Genomic DNA, 21,822 nt, shown 5'->3' with positions numbered 1-21,822 from the left:
TTTCTAATGGCTTCTGCTTCCATCCACGCTGGCTCCTGGGCCAGATGGGACTCCTGAGTCCACCGTGCCATTGTACGTAGAGACGGCAGTCCCTCCCCGCCTCGGAGCTGGGCTGGGACTGGAGGCTGGCGTCCTGCATCCCGCATCCCTCCTGTGGGCTTGCAGGGGGCAGTTTGGCAGCAAGATGGGTGCTACCAGGCTGGGCGGGCTGCATGCAGCGCTGTGGATGGGACTATTTAAAAAAACCAAGCAAGCAAAGCAACAGGACAAGGCAGTAGGGAGCCATCCTGTGTCTCCACCACTCTTAATGGCCTCCACGCATTCCCTGTGATGGATGCAGGAGCCCGTGGGTGAGCACCGCTCATGCGGGAGCATCCTCCGCGCTGCCCGGCTGCCCCAGGGGAGCAGCCCCTCTTGCTGCCAAGCAGCTGGAAGCGGCGCTGACGATGCCGAGGGGTGGTGTGGATGCCGCTGGCCACGGCCCCGTGGCAGGGCTGAGGCCTCTTGGCTGCGGTGCTCCTCTCCGGCGGTGGATGGAGTCCAGCACCACCCCTCCCCACCCTCTCCTCCTTCCCAGACGGGAGAAAACCTCTCAGCAAGGGAGAGTGAGGCCAGCGGGGCTGCACTCCTCGAGTTTAATGTTAGCCCAACCAAAACCAGGACAGCAGTGGCTTGTACTGACTTCCCAGCAGCAAAGGAGCGAGTCGTCTTGGGAGTGACTTTTGCATCCCCAGCTCCTCGCTGAGTCAGCGCCTATCTCGCTTGTCAAACAGTTACCAGCTTCCAGGAATATTAAACATTAAACAGGCATCCCGCAGCTCCCGGGCCGCTCCTCTTATCCGGTGCGGCGGTGAAGCGCGGGTGATAAGCAGAGCTTGCCGGCACGGGAAAGCTGCAGTCGACGCCGGTGCCTGGCGCTGCCCAGCCTGGGAGCCCCAGGAGCACCCGCGGGATCGGTCCACAGCCGGCTCAGAGGTTTCGGCACCGTCATGTTCCCAGCGGGCTTCCCCAGTGTAGCTTTGCTCCCTTGCATTTCCCACCGGCCAAGGGCTGCTCGCTCGCAGGCGGTTACCGCAGCCCCGCTGCTGCAGCGTGACTCGCGATGAGCAGGACGAGGCTGCCGAGATGCCGCGTGAGCCGCCCCATCACCGCATCACCCGATGCTCGCCCGCCCACCCAGCGCCGGCGGGGCGTGGGTGCTCTTCCCTGCGCTTGTAAAAGGACCAAGCCGTCCGCGGCATCTCCCAAAAGGGGACGGAGGATGGCTGGGATGTCCCTGCGGTGAGAGGGAAGGGGTGCAGGGTTGGCGTGAGACGTAGGGGCAGCCTTTTTCGGGTCCTCCTGCAGTTCACACTAGCCAAGACAAGTCCAGGATAAGGAGGCGCAGCCTTTACTCATCAAAGCTGAAGAAGGCAGCTAATTGTCTGTGGTTCCATGCAGTGAACACTGCAAGAGGGCTGCTGCTAGTGCTGCCAGTACTGCGGCTCAGTGGGAGGTCACGCCAGATTGGGGACGCGTGAGGGAGGCCATGAACAGTCACCTGCTGCAGAGCTGCAGCACGGAGAGGAGACATCTGCTGTAAGCATTGCACCGAGCCACCCCTGCGCTCTGCGTCCCCATCGCTGGCTCAGCCGTAGGTGCGAGGGCTGTGCCGGGCCAGCACCGCGTTGGTGCCATAGCCCTGGCTTGGGGGACCCCATTGGGGAAATCCAGTAGCCGTCACCTTTGCACAACCACTGTGTGTGCAAGGAATTGTGTTTGGCTGGGTCACGTGTCAGTGTGTTGGCTCATCTGGGTAATGAAACTGGTCCCCGTCTCTGGTGGAAGGTGAAGGAGTTTGGGGAACGCAGTGTCCTTGTCACCCCCAAAACTTCATGCCTGGGAGGGGATATTTCCACACTGCTGAGGCTCAGCTGTGTCCATGCCGACCCCTTCCTGCTCCAACCCTTTTCCCATCCCTCTCAACGCCATCACCCATGTTTAGGAACTGGTGGTTGGGTTTGGGAGGCCCTGGGCTGGCAGCGCCTGGATACGAGATGCTGAGGGTCATTCATCTGATGACTTCCAGAGTAAAGCACCCGACAGCCTTGTGTCCTGTGCAAGGTCTGCTGGGAGAGACGTAATAAATTATGCATTTTGCGTATTGGTGAATTTAATACTGCCTCTGGCTTCCTAAGTGTCAGGATCCTGGAGGGCTTTAGGAAACCTGAGGATCTTAAGGGTGCTTAAAGGGTCCTTAAGGGTGCTTAAATGCATCTCTTGCAAGCACCACAAGTGCACGGGGCAGCCGCCGGGGCAGTTGCTCTGCCAGGGGCTGCCAGGGCTGGCAGGACCCCGCTTGCTGATCAAGCTTGCCAGTTTCTGGAAAATCAGGCTGTTTAGCTAAATGTTCCTCAAGAATCGCTAGTGAGGAGGAGAGTGGTGCTGAGCGCAACCGCGGCTGCTGAGATCTGTCCCGCGCCACTAGCAGTGACAGTGACATGGAGCTGGGCCAGCGCTGCCAGGTTGGTCACCTCCTGGTGAGCACCAGAACCCGTCTCGGTGCAGGGGTGACGTGTTACCAGCCTGGCGGCACTGGCATCTGGGGTGAAGTGGCAGAAGAGGAACTCTTTGCCGGTACCGGGAGCCGAGCTGGCGGGCAGCCTGCGTTGGCTGCCCTGCCTCCCAGATGAGGGTTGCCCAGAAAAAAATTGCCGTTTTTCAAAAATAATAAGAGATCGGCTTCTTTTGGGTAAAATCAGAGCCCAAAGGGCCGGGGGATTGTGGCCAGGGCTGCAGAGCGTGCTGTGAACACAGGCCTTCCCCAGCTCGGCAGCCCCAGAAGAGCGGTGCTGCAGCTCAGCATGGTGTCAAGGTCTCGGGAGCAAGTGCTGGGTGCCCTTGTCCCCAGCCGTATGTCTCAGCAGACTTCGGGGCGTTGCACCCTTCCGGGAGCCCCGAGCCCCCCACAGCATGGCTTCACAACACCCATGTGGCTCTGCAGGCAGACAACGTTCCAATTCTTTGGGGAGCAGCCCAGATTTGCTGCCTCTCGCCTGGTCTCCCCTGGGTGCCCAACCAGAGCACCCCGGTCGCAATCCAAAGGTGGGTCCCCTTCCTCTCCAATGCTGGGCACTGCACAGAGCAAGGGCTGGGGCAGTCCCAGCACCGTGATGAGTTTATTCCCCGCACATGGCCCCGCCACGCTTGTTTATTCATCCAAGGGTGAGCATGGAATGACCTTGAAATTTATAGGCTGAAGAGAGCAGTGAAATAACAGCTAAAATAAACAAATCAAGCTGTAAAGCTTGGAAACTATGAACTGGCTTCAACAAATTGGAGTCGGGAGGGAGAGAAGGTGGAGATGGCCTGGAGAGACGTGGTCCCCAGGGTCTCGGCATGAGCTCAGGAGCTGGACACACCAAGGGCTTGACCCATGGGCTTCGTGTGCCTCCATCCCCACCCCATTTCGGTGGCACCATGGAGATGCCCACCTCTCACCATTTGCGCAGGGGCTCAACGCGGCCGTCTGAGTGTCTACCAGGCAACTCAAAACAGTCAAGGGGAAGAGCGAGTGGCGAGGGTGCAGAGCTGCACAGCTGCTGGGCTGAACAAATCCCATCCAAATCCAGCCTCTCATCTTTCAAGTGATCTGAGCACCCTGGCCATGTGCACGTGGTGGCTTGCCCAGGCTTTAGCACCTTGATAAAAGACACTCCTTGCAGAGGGGCATGAGGCTGATCCCAAGCGCCAGGCGAGCACCACATGTGAGCTCCAGAGAGTAGCGTGATGCCCAAATGAAATCTGAACTTGTCACCCTGCTCTATAGCTCCCAGCTCCGGGCTCCAGTTCTCCCTTGGGTTTATTCTGGACAACAGCAGATTTGCTAGAAATAGTTAGCATAGGGGATGAGGGAAAGAGGGCTCAAGAGGCTGTTGAGTGAGACGTAATGGTCTCATTTGAGCACAGAGCCCTGTGGGGGTTGTCTTTGGAAAGCAGGAGCTGAATCCCATCCTGCTCTTCGCCTCCCCTCGGCCTCGTCATCCCATAGCAAAGCTGCCCTAGTTGCTAGCTGGGCATTGCTGGGCTGGGTTGTGTTCCCCTCTGAGCCTACCCTCGTAGACCAGAATGACCCAGGGGCACCTGCAGCCCACCAAGGTCGGAGCTGAGACACCTCCCCAGCGGCTGCAGGTCCCCTGTGCTTTGGGCAGCGTGGCAGATTTTCCTGCTGAGCAACCTCCTGTCGGACAAGCATCCTTGTGGTGGATGCTGAGATCTTTGGAGTGGTAGTTGCCATCTAAACAGGTTTGGGGCCGGGGCAGCAGCTTGCAGGGCTGGAAGCCCGAGTGCACAATGTATTCAAGAGCCCGGATTCCCAGCAGCGAGCAGTGGTCCAGCACGCTCCTCTCTGATGAAGAGGATGTCCTCCAGGCTCAGCAGCATAAAACATGATCATCTGCAGGGCATGGGGGAGCGATGAGACATGGAGCTTGTCCATGGCATTACCCAGCTGACATGCGTATTTTGTATCCAGGTTGCTGTCCCCCCGGCCCAGCCTGCTCAACACCGCCAGCGATGCCAGGCTGAACTCCTCGCCGCAGAAGCCTCTGGACCTGAAACAGCTGAAGCAGCGTGCTGCTGCCATCCCTCCCATCGTGAGTACCCCACCAGCAAGGGACGGGACTGGGAGCACAGCGGCCACTTACGCCTTGTGCGTGCTTTTCCATCAGGCTGCATCTCCTGCGTGGCGTGCATCAGGGTTGCAAGGATGTGCTTATCCCTGCAGATGACCGAGCTCATGATCTGCAGAGATCTGTGCCTGAGCGGTGCGAGCCCCCCAGCAGGCAAGGTGCTCTCTGTGCAGAGCGTGCTCTCAGCTGGTGGAGCAGCTCTGCCAGCAACGTTTGGATGTCCCTTGAGCTCTTTTATCAGAAAGTCGTGGGAGGTCTGGACAGAAAAAGCTTCTCGTTGCCACATGACTGCTGCCTCCCGTTGCTTTAAAAAGCGAGTATGCACCTTCCCAGCCCTGCGTTTCTCTTCATGTCATGTGCTTGAAGCATTTATGCTCTTCCTCATTGAGAAGGTCTGCTTGGTCCCCCTTTTTGGCTATCCAGTAGCCATGTACTGAAAGAACATGTATTCTCCGAGGCTGATGGTTCCTCCTGGTGCAGTGGCTTGGGCTGTGACAAAAAGCACCCCGGTAACTCCAGGGTCAACGCCAGAGGAGCAGCAGTGCAGGGTGGGCAGGGAGGAAATCCCTGCTTTTGGGTTTTGAGTACTTAGGGAAGACCCGTTCCTGATGCTCTTCCAGTTTCCCATGTTACAGCTTAAGATGTGGCTGCTGTAATGTAATTTCTGGCAAAAGCTACAAGCACTTAACTGTAGATTAGAGGTTTTAAACAAGGGAAGTCTGAGGGCTCTCCTACAGTATCACCAGCACAGAGCTGATACTCTTTGTTGTGGGCTTTTTTAATCTCCTGTGGCTGGTGAGCTTTGGAGCCCTGTTTGGGCTGGTAAGACTTGCAGTGATAGTGTGGGGCAGGTGCTTCTCGTAACACCTTGGTGTCTCCAAGACTGTTGCGGATGTCAACAGCACATGACAAGTGTCACCAACTCTTGTTGTTTTGCAGATTTCTGAAGGTTTCTCGGAGGGGATATTGCAGAGTGGAAGTGTGAAGCCTCAGGTGCCTCCCCATGCCTTGGCCCTCTACCAGCAGCAGATCACAAAAGCCCACGAGTCTGCCCGCGAGGACATGCCCCCGAGCAAGCTATCGCAGTCCCAGCAGCAGCAGGCTGAGAAGGAGCAGCAGCAGCCAAGCAGCAGTCCCAGGGGAAAGAGCAGGAGCCCTGCTGTTGGTGACAAGGAAGGTAGGACATGTGCGCGTGTCGGTGCATGTTTATCCGCACAGAAATGCCTGGTGTGTGCAGCTGTACGCAGCCAGCAGCTTTCCTCCGCTTAGGTGAAAGCTTGCTTCAACCCTTGAAAGCTCTTTAATAGCATCTTGAAGCAGGACGAGAGAGGCATGGCTAATTTCCCATGTTCATTAGACAGTACATCATGTCTCATTGAGCCTACAGCAAACACCGGGCCAGTGTCGAGCACTGAGGAGGTGAAGATTGCCTTTATTAGCGTCTCTGCCATTCACTTGAGAGCAAAGGGGCCTGGAGGCATGCCAGGGCTCCGGGTACAATGGCTCTTTTCTACCTTGCTGGCTTTCTATAAAGAATGCTTTTAATGCTCAGCGGGGACCATTATTTCATTTAAAATCAATGCTAATACTGTGACTCGGAGTCCAAAGGTTCCTGTAAAGATTCCCAGTGCTTTCTCCCCGGAATAGCTCTGATGTGGTTTGGCTGCCTAATGAGCAATTCAGAGTTTCCCACCGTAGAGCATCTAAAGCATTATTAGCTTGAGCACCTGGGGATCAAGGTTAAGGAGAGACGGGAAGTCCTGATAAGACCATCCTCTAAATGTGTTTTTAATCTGAGTGTCAGAGTCTGTTCCAGTTCAGAGTCTGTGTCCCTGCCCTTCGTAGCCAGCCTGCAGTTCAGTTGCCTGTGAAGATGAGATGCTGTCACCAGTGGCATGATCAGAGGAGCAGGGAAGTTGAGCTGGGTGGGTGCAATGTTCCCTGGTGCTGGATCCTCCACAGGGATGGGTGCAGCTGCAAAAATTACCTGCTTATGCATGGAGATGGAAGGTGGATAAGACTATACTGACGAGGCAGATCTGCACTGGACCTGGGCTGTGATCTTTGCTGGAAAATCGCTCCACTAGTTCACCCTCTGGCAGCCAGGATCTTAGCAGCTTGCTCTGCAGTGTCCAGGCCCAAATATTTATTCTTCAAGCTGTCACATCCCTCTGGACAAAATGATGTGCTTGCAAGAAGAGTTGGTTGCTGGCGCTTGGCCAAATTTTCTTTAAACAATAAATAGTGCTGCGTGTGCATCGCACCTCCAGAGTGTTTTGCGTATAAGCAAAGAAGGTGACTGCTCACCTTGAAAGAAAGGGAGTTCCCCCTGAGTCATGGTGTTGCCACCTGTGAAGTCCCATCTCCACCTGATCTTGTCCTGCTGTGCTCATGTTTGCTGCCCAAACGGAACAGTTTCCCTCCAGCTCTTCCCCAACAGCGGCAGGTAATCAGGTTTGATCTCCTCCTGCGCTGTAATCCTGTGCGGATCTGGTCTTGCACAGCTCAGCTTCCTGGTGAGCTGGGTGGCACGGTCAGCGCTCAAACCCAGAGCTCTGCATCGCTGACATCGCGGTGCCGCAGCTCCAGCTTCCTCCTGGCCACGGAAGGATGAGGAGATGAGGCGGATTTGTGTGTTAGGTAAAAGGCAGGGTTTAGGGGTTAGATTAACCATGCCATTCTGCAACCTGTTGGCACCATTATTAAATGCAAAGGTCTGATACCCAGGTGGATTTTGGTATGGCTTTGTTCTCTGCAAAGCACTAATGATACGAAGCAATTTATTCTCTCCTCTCACACCTGTAGTGCTCTGAATCTTCCATGTTAATGAAGCTAATTAGGTGTCCCTGTACACCTGCAAACATCTCAGCAGGTCTTGGGCTCCAGCTGTGTGATCTCTAAACCCTGTGTAGCTGTGCATGCTTGCTGGCTACCACCATGGGTCTGGGTTGCACATGGACCTTAGGGAATTATAGGCTGGTCTTCTCTGTTCGTGATGGGAATGCATCTCCCATTGAAAACTAGCAGGTTTGCGATGAGTCACCTCGAGGGGAGAAATCAAGTCCCCCAAAGCCCTGATTTCAGTATGGGTATGGGCTCAGGCGGCAGCTCAGTGCTGTGGATCAGGGGTTAGAGGGGAGATAGCCAGATAGTCCTGGCAAATGGGTGTACGTCCCTTCCCTCCCCTGCTCTCTGAGGTGTGCCGGTGAAGTGGCAAGCATCCACACTGCAGACATTGCGCTGCCACACCACCTCTACGTGGGCCTCGCTGTAAACGGGAGAGTCCAGCCCAGCCTGCAAAGCCTTCAGGAGAGCAGCTCTGTGCCACCTCCTAGGAAGGAGCCAGCTCCGCCAGAGCAGGTACTCCCGTTCCTCCCCTGCTCGATAAGAGAGCTTGAACTCTTGCAACCGCTCCAGAGATCAACATCCTTCACACCGCTCTGGATCCGCTTCAAAGCCAAGTCTTGCACACATCCTGGCCGAGGCATTGGCTGCATTGCAGCTGCTGGCTGGGGCCGTATCGGCTTGGAGGACGGCCAGCCGAGCCGTACCTTCCTGAGCACTGCCCTCCCCTCCCCTGCCTTCCAAGATGAGCTGCTAATCACGGGGCCAGGCAGAGGCAGGCAGCCCTGCCTGGATCTCGCCGACAGGCAGACGGATCCCTTTTCCCATTGCCGAGTCGCCGTCGGGCATATCTTTGGTTATCACTCGGCGGTTTGAAAGCCAGCGGTATGTTTTGTGTTGATTTAGTTGTGTTTCATTTGGCCTTTGTAGGCAATGGGGAGCCAAGAGCATTAATTTGGATGACGGATCATATAAACTCTGACTCCTTCACTCCCATTCCAGGGGCTTGATAAACGGTAATAGGAACTCTCTCTTCCCTGCGTAAGTGCTATTTTATCAAAAGCTGGCTGAGTTATAGCCACCCTCTAATGTGGGGGCAATTAGGAGCTGGCCACATTTCACAGGCTGGAGAGGCACATGGGGAGGGGACGGCTCCCGCAGGGAGGGGAGGAGGATGGGGCTCTCCAAGAGCCATCCAGGGTGCACGTAGCCTTGGCTGACAGTGCCTTGTCATCAGAGAGCATCTTCGGCCGGGACATCCCAGCACCGTTCACCCCTGCCTGAGCAGAGCTGAGTGGGACTGAGCTGAAGGGGAGGAAAATCGGGGAGCATGGATGTGCCAGGGACTCTCTGCTGGTCTGGAGGATGAGTCTGGATTCCCCCATACTGGCAGGACAAAGAGATCCTCTCTGAGGTCCAGTGTGGGGAGAGAAGAGGCTGCAGCCAAGGAACAACCCCGCCAGGCTGCAGAGGTGTGAGTGCCTGGACATCTCTATGTGCCGATGATGGATTTCTTCTCTCACTGAATGGGACAAGAATAATCTTCCAGCTTCTGAGTACACTGAGCATTAATAACGATAATGCAGTAAAGCCTCATGAAATTGGGCCTCTGATAATCTACTTGCCCTATTATTAGGCTTAGCAGGATTCAGGCATCTATTTTTATCAAAATCTTATGGTTAAAGGCTGGGTTCATTTGTGGTTGCTATTGTTTACTGCCCATTTTCTAATTTCTGGTCAGTGCGGACGTTACGCAGGTGGGTCTGGGGAAGAAGGGCAGTGCAAAATTAAGTGTTCATCGATTACAAGCAAATCCTACCAAACCTGCCTCTAATCCATCCAGAAAAGGCTGCCTCATCTGTCAGCTCAGCAAAGCATGAGGATGCAGTTGGGATAGAGCTGGTGCAGACGAAGCCCCTCTTTTCCCTGGCACCCTGCAGAGCATGGCAGTGTTCGGGCATCCCTCGCACGGCCCCTCCATCATTAAGCACTTCATGGCCTCCAATCGGCCTTTTTATAGCCTGGGTCAACCCAGCCTGGTATCCAGTATACCCTGAGCCAGATGATTTCAGGAAGCTTTCCTGCCCCCAGCCCCGGTGCCTTGCAGAGGACCAGGAAGCCACCCCGCTCCCCACAGAGGCATCCGGTCATCCTGCAGAGCCCGTCTGGATCTTCATTTGCCTTTGACAGTCTCGTACAGCGTTCTTGTTCCAGGTGTTTGGAGAACATCTGCATGTTATTCCCTTGCTGTCCTAAGAAGCTGATGCCATTATTTCTGGCTGCTTCTCGCAGCCTACAAATGGTTTCTAGCCAGCAGCCGCCATCCTTTAAGAGCGGCCGAGCTGTCGCAATGGGATGTGGGGATGAGCTTGTTCCCTGTATGCCGGCACGCGGTGGTCCCTGGCAGTGGCCTGGGGCTCCCCAGGCACCCCGTGCCCAGCTGCACACCACAGACCATGTTGTCACCAGTGAGCCGGTGCCCGCTGGATGTCCACCACGCGCCAGAGGGATGCCAACATTGGTGCCTCTTGGATTTAACCTCAATGAAGGGTTTGGCAGGATCCTCATTAGTCCCCCCAGCCCTGCTATGGTGGCTGATGCGGAGCTGTGGGCACAGGCAGGAGCTGCCCAGGAGCGGTTTGCACATGGCCAAGCTCTGGCGAGGAGCTGGACCCTGCACTCATCCCAGTGACCGGCTGCTGGGGTTAGCCGCTGCTCCGGCTGCATGCAGAACGTCATCTCTCCTGGGCGGGCTGGGAAGTCCATGGAGGTCCCGGCTGGCTGTGAGCACCAGCAGAGTCACCGACACGGACATCTGTCCTCCCCGCTGAGCTTTAAGCATCTGAGTAAAATAAATGCTGTCAAATGCAGGCAGTGACACTGAGACTTTTTCTTTTTAGTTTGGTTGGGGAATTCAGCCCTCATCTTATGGCCAGCTTGGACTGAACTGAAGCCACTTCACATGCAGGGAGCTGGCTCTGGCTTCCCTGCCTGTGCCTGCAGGGATCGCTCACCCATGGGGGCCGCTGAGCAAGCTGGTTGTTTCTGTTTTCCTTGCAGAAAAGTCCGTGCATTTCTCATCCATCGCAGAGGCTCAGAAGCTGAGCGCGGAGCCGACGGCTGCCTCGTGCTGGCCCCCTGTCCTGTCCTACTCCCGGGATGTGATAAAAACCTCTCCCCAGGCGGAGCCCCACTTGTTTCAGTATAACCCACCAGGCAAGTAAAAGCCGCCGGCTACGTGGTGTGTGCCCTCTGTCCTGACCCGAGCCTGAGCGCAGAGGCTGTGGTTGCAGCCAGTGTTGCAGGTCGTGCTCTTAAGTCAATGCAGCTTTTTGGGGAGGGGGTAAGAGAGAGGGTTCAGCAGAAACCTGCTAGCACCTCGCTTTGGCCTGGCACGGAGCTCCCTCACTGCTAATGCAGCGGTCTGAGGGTGGCCCGGCAGGTCTCCCAGCTCTGGCCAGGGCAGGTTTAGGCGCATGGTTTGTCGCAGAACAGTGTGGGTGCTCCCCACACAGCCCTCAGTGCAAAGTCAGGCAGGTTTTACCCCTCACTGTCCTGTCCCTCTCTGGCTGGAGGGCAGACAAGTCAGGCGCAGAACATCCTCAGGCTGCAGAGGGGACAAGGCCATCATTTAAACTATTCCAGTCCTTTCCAAAACGATCGCATGACTTGGATCCTAGTGCAGGCTCACAGCCGGCCAGTTCACTCCATCTAGCCCCTGCTCCCTCCCTTGCCCTTTTTCTCTCCGATAGCTGCAGCTGCTCTGCCTTCCCTCGGTCTCGCTAACGCTCGTGTTTTCTGCACAGGACACCCCATCCCACTAAACCTGCATGACAGCTCTCGCGCAGGGCTGCAGAGACTAGCGAGCATCTCCAACCCTCCTCCCCTCATCTCCTCCACCAAGCACCCCTCTGTGCTGGAGAGACCCGTCGGATCCATTTCCCAGGTAGGGTGTCGGGTGTGAGCGGTGGAGACACCTCGCAGGGATCAGCAGCCTCTCCCTGACCTCTCCTCTCGCACCGCAGGGCATGCCCATCCAGCTCCACACACCCTACAGCTCCGAGCATGCCAAAGTCCCCGTTGGCTCCATCACCATGGGCCTGCCGCTGACCATGGATCCCAAGAAACTGGGTAAGAAGTTGGGAGGCAAGTGATTTCTCACACGCTCCGAGAACAGCGGGGAGAGAGCTTGTCAGCGGCATAGGGAAAGGAGGAGCACAGGACACAGCAAGGGAGCAGAGAGACCTGCTAAGAGGATGAAAGGATTAGTCTGTCAGGAGAGCATAGACATAGGGAGCTATATTTGTGCAATATAGGAAAGTAGCAACTCGGTCAGGGATGCATCCCAGCCTATAAATACCCTCCAGCTAATACTGTGATCGAAGGAAGGAAATATATTGCTGCTCCCCAGGCCGGTAGGATAAAGAGTAAATGGCCTGAAGTGAACAAAGAAAGTGTTTAGTCTGCAGATTTGGAAGCATTTCTTAACAGCAGGAGGGGTTGGAGCAGGACCGAGTCTGGGAAGGGGGGAGCCAGGCCCTATTTCCCGATGTGCGTGGGTCCCATTATAAATTAGCACTGGGTTTTCAATGCCAGCCCCGTTCCTGGTGCAGGCAGCACCCAGCAGTGCCTTTGCTAGGGCGAGAACAATGCTCTGGCTTTGCTCGCCAGCAGTTGTGTGTTCTGTCAACCGCCGCAGCCTTGAAGGCCATCCCAAAGCGGCGGGGACGGCGAAGGCGCCGAGGAGGTGCCAACCCGGGGCTGGCGGAGATGAAAGCCTCGAAGAGCCAAGGGCTGCGGCCCCGTGCCCTGCACCTACGCTGATACGTGATTAATGTTTTCCAGTGCCTTTTCCTGGAGTAAAGCAGGAACAACTTTCTCCTAGAAGCCAGGCCAGCCAGCCGGAAAGTCTGGTTCTGCAGCCGTCCCAGGAGGGCTCCATCCTGCGGGGTGAGGAGCCGGGGGCGGGAGGCGTGTGCCCCGGCTGCGGGAGGGGAGGGATGCTGGCACTGCCCAGCCTGGTGAACGCCGCGCTGGCTGCGGCTGCCCGGTTTCGGGTTTGATTTCTGGGGTTGTGCCCAGCCGAAGGGGTGTCTTCTCTCCTTCTGTCTGGCATTACCAGTGGGGTGGCAGATAGGTCTGTACAATGTCTGAACATTTCTAGCCACCTCCCCAAATCGGGGCCTTGGGCATTGATCCTGGTAGAGGTTTTGTGTTGGAGGGGCACCCCAAAATCGGTTGGTTAAGACAAAGCAAGACCTGTTTAAATGCAATTGATTGGTTTTCAGGTTTTTCACTGTTGCAGCTGCAGCTGGGCAGGGACCGCATTTCATTTAAATCTAGCCCTCCTATGTTTCTTTCCCCATTAGCTAGGCAGAAGAAAATAAATGCAAAGGTGTTGCTTTTAAGTGCAAATTCTGGTTCGTGAAACCCCCCAACTGAGCCAGTCGGATGCACGAGTGCAGTGGGCTGGCTCCAACCCAGCACAGATAACAAGCAAATGAACCCAAACAACCGCAAGCTGCATCTCGCCAGAGATCTGCTCTGATCACATCAGGAGAGGCTGAGACAGGCTGTGCTTTCTCTCAGGCCCATAAATCTGCCCAGCCCCTCCATGAAGGCAACAGGGAGCTGATAGCCTCAAAATACCCATTTTTTCTGCCTCCCAGCCCCAGGCTTGCAGGGCTGGGTCCCTCAGAGGGCGGGCTGGGAAGGGCTCTGCAAGCCACAGGATTTAACACTGACATCTTTTGGAGGGCTTTCCCTCCAGTACCTCAGCTTGCTAGAGATTGAGTCGGATCCTGTGCTTAGTCAGTAGTCTTAGCCCCACAGGTTTTGTGCTGAACGGCAAATCCAGCCCCCAGCTCACCGGCTTTGTGTCCTACAGGTACTTCCCTCAGCTCTGCCTCGGGAGGAAGCATCACCAAGGGAACACCCACATCCAGACCCCCTCCGGAATCGCCCATCACCTACCGAGGGTCCATCACACATGTAGGTCCCTCGTCTCCAGCTGTTTTTGCTTCCTGGGTGCTGGCGGCTGCAGCTCGCGGTGCTGGACGCAGGGACTTGGGGTTTGCGGGGCGCACTGAGTGTGCGGCACGGGGCTGAGCAGCACGGGGCTGTGCAATGCTCCCGTCCCATGGAGCTACTCGGAGAGGTCTGCGGCCAGAGCCTTTGCAAACGGCCTCTGCTCGGGATGGCACGAGCCCTGTCCCGTGTGCTGAGCCTGCAGAAGAGCAGAGCTCGACAAGCAGCGATGCAGAGCCTTACAGCATGTCTAAACCCCCCTTTGCTTCTCACAGCTGTCAGGAACAGAGGCGAAAGCAGCTTTAAATGGCCCTGGGAAAATAATCTTGCCAGTGCAATAAAGTGGAGCGGAGAGAAGGAGATGGGTGGAGGGCCCTGGCCAGGCGGAGGAGGGGGGGGCTGCGAGGTGCATGTAAGGTAGCGAGGTCTCCTGCCAGGGCTGAACGTGCTGCTCTGGGGGGGTCCTGCTCAAAGGCTCTCTTGAGCAGGAAGATGCTTTGGCCTTAATCTCCACCATCCATCTTCGGAAGAGCAGCTGGCAAGCGGGCAATAGTTTTTTGCAGTGTGAGTTATTGCTCATCTGGTAACAGAGCGGAGAGCATTAAAAAAAAAATATCTGTTTCCCGTAGGGATTTTATCTGGCCATCATTTAGATATTTAAAGCCACTCACGCTCAGATTTTTGCCTGTCTCCTTCAAGGAGGGTGACCATATTCCCTTTGACCGTGGGGACCTGAACCTGAATCCTGGCCCAGAGCAAAGGCTTAACTTGCCTGGTGCCCTGCATCCAACAGCTGCCAGGAGCAGATGCTCGGGGGCTGTAAATAACCCATCAGAGCAAATGCAGGCCCCATCCCCTCGCATGCCCCTGCAGCAGCTATGGGCAGCAATAGGTGGGCTTGAAGGGTCTTGAGCACTACATGCCAGAGATCAGATGAACAGTTTGCTGAGACAGTATTTTACATCCATCTAAATTGCTTTGTTTGGCTTGGGAATAAGGTACCAAGCCCAGACCCAGGGCATTACCTGCCTCTCCTGCTGGCCCAGCAGCCCGCATCCCTCTGCTCCTGTTGGGGAGAAGGAGCCCCCCCCGTTCCGGCAGCAGCTCCAGGTACCAGAGCTGACATTTGATCTCAGATTAGTCATCCAGTTTGCAGAAGGCAGATCTTGAATATATGCTCTCTGCTCTGAAGCCATCTGTCATCACTTGCTTTCAAATCCCCTCTGAGCACGTCCGCGGAAGGAAGATGACTTACCTGGGGCTGGGAGAGCCGGCTGGGAAAGCCGTTACGGGATGTGAGGGCGAACTATCAGAGCATTGAACCCACATGCCGGCACATCCCGGCAGCTGCGGTGGGGTTTTGGGGACTGCTGGTGCTCAGAAGGCTTGGTACAGAGCAGGGGCATCTCAAAGCTGGGATGGGGAAATAGTCTGCACTGGCACAACCTGGAAGCACCAGCAAAGCTGGACGGGGCATCACTTCCCCGAGGCTTCCACGAGCATCAGTGCTAGGGGTTAGTGGGGTTAAATGAGCAGAGTAGGCAGGTGTCAGTCAAGAGCTTTGCTCTGACAGCATCACTGTGCCTCCCCTTCGATGGGGTGGGGGACCGTCACCCCATGGCTGTTCCCAGTTGGCACTGACAGGTTGCAATGGCAGAGGCGTGTTAATCACCAGCAGCATCTTCAAGGACATCCAGCTCTGGGTGTTTTGAAGAGGATTTGGAGGGGGGCAGGTGGCTGTGAGCTGTGTCCGTGTGTGCCTCCGGGGAAAGAGAGGTTTCGGTTCACACCAGTTTTTGTAAGAAGCCTGATGCTGTTTCTGTTGGAGAGCTAACCAGCAGCTTTCACTCCCCGACCTGCTCCAGGACCGGTCTCGTTGACGCCTGCCGTCTCGCCCAGGCGTGCTGCCAGCCGCCAGCTCCCACACGCAGGCAGCTCTCTGAAGGTCATGCTTGCTGCCAGCAGATGTGCCCTGGGCGGGCAGGACATCTCCGTGCCTCCTGTACCAGGCTGGGGAAATAGGCTGCAGGGAAAAAGCTAATGCTCGAGCAGTCTGTGCCATCACCGAGGTGTCCGCAGGGAGGCACCACCCTGTCCCCCCAAACCCCTGGGGTAGAAGCGAGCCAGGTAGCTTACTCCGAAACACGCGGGGCGAGAGAGTTGTGATTTTGGAGGTCTGTGCTGTCCTCGCCCCCTGCCTCTTCCCAGCAGCCTGGCACAGATCACGTACCTTTTTACCGCTCCTCGTTATCATCCTCATCAATAATTAAGCTGCAAGTCCCTCGCTGTTGGCTGCGCCAGGAAGCGGAGGCCGGGCGCGCTCTCCCTCCACTCAGCCTCCCGCGGGGAACAGCCTGTCCCTGTGCGCGCGCTTGCTTAATTGCTTGTGACACTGTTAAATATGGATCTTGGTGGCTTTCCAAGGGCACCCCGGCAGAAGTGCTGTACAAAGGAACCATTACCAGGATAATCGGAGAAGACAGCCCCAGCAGAGCAGAGAAGGCGAGAGAGGATGCCATGCCCAAAGGACATGTCATCTACGAAGGGAAGAAAGGCCACGTGCTGTCCTACGAGGGTAAGTCGTAATCCTCTGCCTTTTTCGGGCAGGCGCCGGGGGTTTGTGCCGCTGTGGCTGGGAGTCGGGAGCTATTTGAGGAAAGGCTGACGAAGTGCAACGGGCCAGCCTCGCGTCTTTGCTTCCAGTGTCATTTCTTTCCCTTCCCACCATGCCTGCCTACAGCCTGGATGGGTTTCCTTCTGTCCCACGTAGTTATCTTGCCTTGGAGGCGGCTTTGCTGGTGAGCAGGGCCGCGATGAGGCTGTGGCCATGGACAGTATCTCTGGTTTTGGTTGGATTTGGGGAGCAGGGGGCAGGAGAGGACCAGATGGGAAGGTATTGCCTTCACCCCTAGCACCCTGCGCAGGAGGGGACTGTCTGAAAATGTTACGAGAGCTTCCCCAAGCTCTTGAGCCAAGGTGGGACTCAAGAACCTGCAAGATGGAGGCAAGTCAGGTAGTTTGGCATAAAGGTTTATTCGGACATCAGATTCCCACCTGCAACATCTTGGGCACCATGCAGCTTTCCCAGCATGGGGCTGCCCTGCAGGAATCCTCCTGGGCCCAGCAGCACCGTGCCTCAGTATCTTGTGAGCTTTGCTACAGCATCTGTAGGTATTGGAGGGGGTGAAGCCATTCCTGCGTCCCGCAAGTCCGGAGGGTGCATTGGCCTGTTGCTGGCTGCTGTCGCCTGGAGGTGCTGGGGACCCTGAGGGACATGTCCGGAGCCCCGTCTGGGGTGAGAAGCTGCCCCCAGCACAGACGGTGTCACTTGTTAACCGGGCTGACCCTGCCCGGCTGGCGAGCAGTGCAAAAAGAGTACAGCAAAGCAAAGCCGGGCGAGCAGCTGGGCTGCTCCCAAGGGGACTCTGGAGAGACCCGAAAGCCATGTCAGAGCTCGCACCCCCGCTGCACGATAACGCGCTTCCTCGGTAAATGCCGACGGTGCCTCGCTGCATTAGCGGTATCAGCAGGCAGTCACCAGCTGCTCCTGCCTCCTCTGCGCCTGCTCATCCGATCGCAGCACTGGCCATCAAAGCTGCTCTGTAAGTCCCGGTGGCTCCCATTAGAGATAAGCAGATGTTCCTCTCCAGTGAAGCTGGAAACAACTCCTCCATGCTCGCCTTTCGCCATGCGCTGGGCCGGGCATCTCTGGCGCGGAGCCGGGCTCCTCCTCGCCCGCAGCTGGGGTTGGGAAGAGCCAAGTTACAGACATCTCAGCCTCGCGTCCTCTTGAGGTAAAATACTGGGGTGTGCTCTGACCTGCACGGGGACCGCCGTCCTCATGTGTCACCTCTGTTCTCAGTTGAGTTTGGAGGTGACTAAGGAGCAGATCTCTGGGGCAGAGCATCCCTTTTAGTCTACCTGGCAGCCCGGGTCCTGTAGTTAGTCATGTAGGCAGAGGGCGTCCAGCAGAAGTCCCCTTCCTCCTGCCCACGAGTGTAGGCAGCTGGTTTCGTCACAGGCTGGTTGTTTCATCTGGGGCCGGAGGCAGAGAGTTTAGGTCAGGCCACAGGGGACAACTCGCAAGCTTCAGCTGATGCCACCTCTGTGTGTGCCCTGGGACCACAGGGACCTCTCAGGACAGGGCTCTGTGCCGTGCCTCTCGCCTGCCGTGTGGAAACCAACTTGTCCCATGCCTGCCCACATTCACTGTCAACTCTAGCCCAGATAAGTGTCACCATGGGAGACTCGTGTCTGGGTGCCCTTTGGGACAGTTGGCAGGGCTCAGACCAGGGAGGACGCAGGAAGCGTTTCAGGACTTGTTTGTGCAAGAAGCTATTTTAATCTCCATTTCCCGGGCTTGGAGTCGAATGAGGTTGATCTCAAAAACGGTGCCACCAGGGGAGAGATGGGGAAGGCTCCCGGCAGCGAGGGCTGCCAGTGCCCAGAGCTGGGATCCCGCTCCGGGCAGCGGAGACCTGCAGACCAGACCCTTCCCCATTGCACGCACTCATCACTGTCAGCCCAGCTCCCTGGCTCCAGCCTGAGCCCGTCGCCTCTCGCCCTACCCCCCGTGGATGTGGATGAGGAATTAATTCCTTCCTCTCCACAGCAGCCTTTTACATGCTTGATAGCGTTTATCGCATCCTGAGTAATCTCGTCTGCTTCTGCAGCCTAGCCAGCCCTGCTGCCTCTCTCCTTCCCCCCGTACAGCCCGGCGAGGCTTCGCAGCCTGGAACGGAAGAGTTAAAAAAAAAAATTAAATAAGCAAACTGAAATTATTGGTGATTATGAATTTTGGCAAGCAGGAAAAAAATTGCAAATTCTTTAGTGTCATGAGGGTGCTTAAAATAAAAGAGCTGTAATGAGACGAGATCCTGTAGCATGTGCGAGCTGAATTGTGCTAGATTGGTTATTCTCATTCTGCATATGATTGCTGATGGCTTCTGCAAGGCAAGGGACGTGGGTTTGGAGTGATTTTCTTTCTGTTTAGTCTCTCTTCTCCCTCGTGCCCTCCCCCTGCTTCCCAGCGGTACAAAGGGTGCCCGGGACCGTGTCCCCTTCTGCAGAAGGGCTGTTGGCAACAGATGTGCCTTGATGACAGGGTGCAGGCACATCGCCCCGCATCTGCCGCAAGGTGCTTGGCTGATTCTGAACATCACCCCCGGATTTCTCCTGTCAAATGAATCTGAAGTGAAGGCTCAGGGACAGATCCCCCTCTTGTTTCCCCATATGCAGCCCCAAACGCTTTCTGGATTGAGTGGGTGCTGATTGTGGAAACCAGTAGTGGGTGTGAAGTTGTAATAATCCCATTTTATTAATTACTGGTTTTGCTGAGGAGGACTTTTGTTCTCGATTGTCCATGATGGAATGAATGTTTTTAACTTCTCCTCCATTTTCTCTAATTGTCTAACCACCTTCTGTGCCCGTGAAGAGGAGGATCAGGGCACTGGCAATCCTTGGCAGGGATGGCCCAGCCACGGACGATGGGCAGAGGCGTTTTATCTCTCCAAGCCAACATCCCTGCTCAGAGCTTGTTACATAAACACGAAGCATTCGGCTGGCTCAGAAGCTGCCTGCTAAATTCACAGCTCGCCGCACATGATGGATGCCCATCGCCCAGGGTGGGCACGATGCTGCCTGGCACGGGTAGGGCTGTGCTTGCAGAGGGGTGGGGGCTGTAGCTCAGGACAGTTGTCCACTGTTCATTTGCAGAAGAGTCTGCTCCAGGTTCGGATGAGGATGTAGTTGGTGGTCTCCCATCATGTTAGTCCTCGCTCCATCAGTCCTGCGTGGGTCTTTTCGCCGTCTCTCCCAGTTCTTGTGCGCGCTCACCGCTGTTTCAAAGGAATCATTCTCAGCTTTGCCTCTCCCCGCTTTGCCTTGATTTTCTCACCCAGGGAGTGTCTCGGCAAATGTTAAGGCTGGCCAAGATCCCAAACAGTAGGTGTCTAGCAAAAATCAAAACAAACGGGAAGAAAAATAAAAATCCCCAGACCCACAGGGCCAAGTTCAGTGGAACCGCAGCTGCTCACACCAGCGCCGCGCTGGCTCCGGGCTGTCCCGCTGCCTACATGATGGCCCCCTCCGGGGAGGGAGGGGGGGAGCAGAACACGACAGGGCAGATGTTCCTACCCAAGCGGGAGGCACAGATCTGGAGTCTGAGGCAGGCAGGGAGGGGAGAAAACACCAGCTGAATTTCTTGGAAGCCAACCTCATGCGATGTTTCTGGCATTGCTGAGTGGTGGCTGATGCTGGGATGGGATCTGACCTTTCAGCAACGCACGCAAACAGCAGTAAACACCCTCCCTTGGCCAGTGCTGACTTTCCGTGCTCCTGATGGTGGTTCTCGGTGTTCCCTTCCCCAGGTGGAGTTGCTGCTTCTCAGTGTCCCAAAGAAGACAGCAGGAGCACAGGAGCTTCGCATGAGACCACAGGAACCAAGCGGACCTACGATATGATGGAGGGGAGGATCAGCCGAGGCTTATCAGCCCGTGATACCTTATCTGCCAGCATTGAAGGTGGGTCTGAGTGAAACCTTTCACCCATGCTTTGTTAGTATTGACCCACAGAGACCCCATCTTGTCTCTTGTCTACGTGATGGACCTTCTCGTGCCCGTGTTTTGGCAGTGGTTAGCTGGTACCCTGCAGCACTTCCCAACAGAACAGCAACTGACCAGTGTGGGAAAACAAGGGACACAAACTGCCCCATTTGCCTTTGGTTTCTGTCCAGTCCCAGACCAGCTTCAGGACTACAAAAAAAAAGGAAGCACATTTTAAAAAAAGACAAATTAAGTAATTTAGAAATTGTTGATGTTTTTACTTGTTGTCTGAGGAGTCCCTGGTAACACTGTCGTGTATTCGTTGTAAGTGAACTCCTGTGTCACAACCCAGCTTTCTCCCTTGGATCTGTTCCAGGTCTCATGGGTCGAGCGATCCCTCCAGACCGACACAGTCCCCATAACCTAAAGGAGCAGCATCATATGCGGGGCTCAATTACACAAGGTAAAGCTTCCAAGCAGAAGATGGCCATGGCCAGAGGTAACGTGGGGAAGTATCTCACATGCATGGCCCCTTGTTGTTGTTGTCAGGCTAGGGCAGAAGGAAACAAGGATGGACACATCAAGGTCCAGCTGCAGATCTCTGCAGCCTCGGCTATGTGCTCAGAGAGATTTTCAGTCTTGCTCAGCTTCTACCAACCTAAGCTCTCACCAAAGTCGGGTAGAATTTTCAGTGACTCACATGAAGGCAGGTTGAAACTAGTGCAAAATGGGTCCAGAAATTGGTGGCAGATGTGAGGTGGTCCAGCTGCATTAGTGATATGGCTGCTCTGTGTGCTCAGTTGGGTACCAGTTACATGCATTAACTAGAGACCCCCTTGAACTGAGTATCCACACGGGGACTGGGAGTCCAGTGTCTGGCTTGGGAATCACCCTCTGCATCCATCATCTGCTTGGGGGTTGCAGGAATACCTCGGTCCTACGTGGAGGCCCATGAGGACTACCTCAGAAGAGAAGCCAAACAGCTCAAGAGGGAAAACACTCCACCGAGGGACTTATCTGATGCCTACAAGGTCAGGTCTCATGAGGGCCTTACTCCTCTGAAAATGAAACCAGCCCATGAAGGCCTAGTGGCCACGGTGAAAGAAGCAGGAAGATCAATCCATGAGATTCCCCGAGAGGAGCTGAGGCGGACGCCAGACATCTCTCTGACGAGACCTCTGAAGGAAGGCTCCATCACGCAGGTGAGCATGGGGCAAACAGCAGATGAGATTGGTCCTACTCAGGCTGCTGTCCTTGCACAGACCCTGGGAACCATTCCCAAGGTAAAAGGCGAGCAGAGAGGGCTTCAGGTTGCAAACACATCACTGGTTAGAATTGAGGCTCTACTTGGATACAGGTTGCCCTTCTCCATCCTTTGATGGGGCCCCTTCCAACACAAACTGTTCTATGATCTTTTCCAGTGGATAAATACAAAACCCAGGGAAGGGAGCTCAGCACCCCCTGGCACATTAAGAAGGTGATGTTCCATCCACATGTGTACACGGAAGGGGACGCATTTGGCTCTTGTTCAAGGCCAGAGTCAACTCAGTGCCCTCGGCAGTTTTGACTCTGGGTGCACATAATCTTGGTCTCCTCCCTTTATGGGCAAGTGTCAACCCAGCAAGGCCAGTAGTTAGGATGAAATGTGGCATGCTGTCTCCTGTTGGGCTCCAAATATTTAGAGGGTTCCCATGGCACCTCGTAGTCCTACCTCATTTCACAGTGTGTGTAGGAGAGAG

The 21,822-nt window shown here is 55.7% G+C and overlaps 1 protein-coding gene across 11 annotated transcripts in view; it reads left to right on the top strand.

The window, feature by feature from the left end:
* NCOR2 (nuclear receptor corepressor 2) overlaps positions 1-21,822 on the top strand; it is a 258,338-nt gene that overhangs the window by 216,123 nt on the left and 20,393 nt on the right. For all 11 annotated transcript variants that reach the window (XM_075041437.1, XM_075041432.1, XM_075041438.1 and 8 more), the window contains 11 exons: positions 4,514-4,634; positions 5,610-5,847; positions 10,575-10,730; positions 11,321-11,460; positions 11,540-11,645; positions 12,360-12,464; positions 13,402-13,505; positions 15,966-16,116; positions 19,910-20,062; positions 20,460-20,546; positions 21,008-21,285. In XM_075041437.1, coding sequence (XP_074897538.1) covers positions 4,514-4,634; positions 5,610-5,847; positions 10,575-10,730; positions 11,321-11,460; positions 11,540-11,645; positions 12,360-12,464; positions 13,402-13,505; positions 15,966-16,116; positions 19,910-20,062; positions 20,460-20,546; positions 21,008-21,285 — 1,639 coding nt within the window. The remainder of the gene's footprint in view (positions 1-4,513; positions 4,635-5,609; positions 5,848-10,574; positions 10,731-11,320; positions 11,461-11,539; positions 11,646-12,359; positions 12,465-13,401; positions 13,506-15,965; positions 16,117-19,909; positions 20,063-20,459; positions 20,547-21,007; positions 21,286-21,822) is intronic.

This window comes from Buteo buteo, chromosome 11 (genome assembly GCF_964188355.1).
Source record: "Buteo buteo chromosome 11, bButBut1.hap1.1, whole genome shotgun sequence".
NCBI lineage: Eukaryota > Metazoa > Chordata > Aves > Accipitriformes > Accipitridae > Buteo > Buteo buteo.
This window is presented reverse-complemented; position numbering and strand designations above follow the sequence as displayed.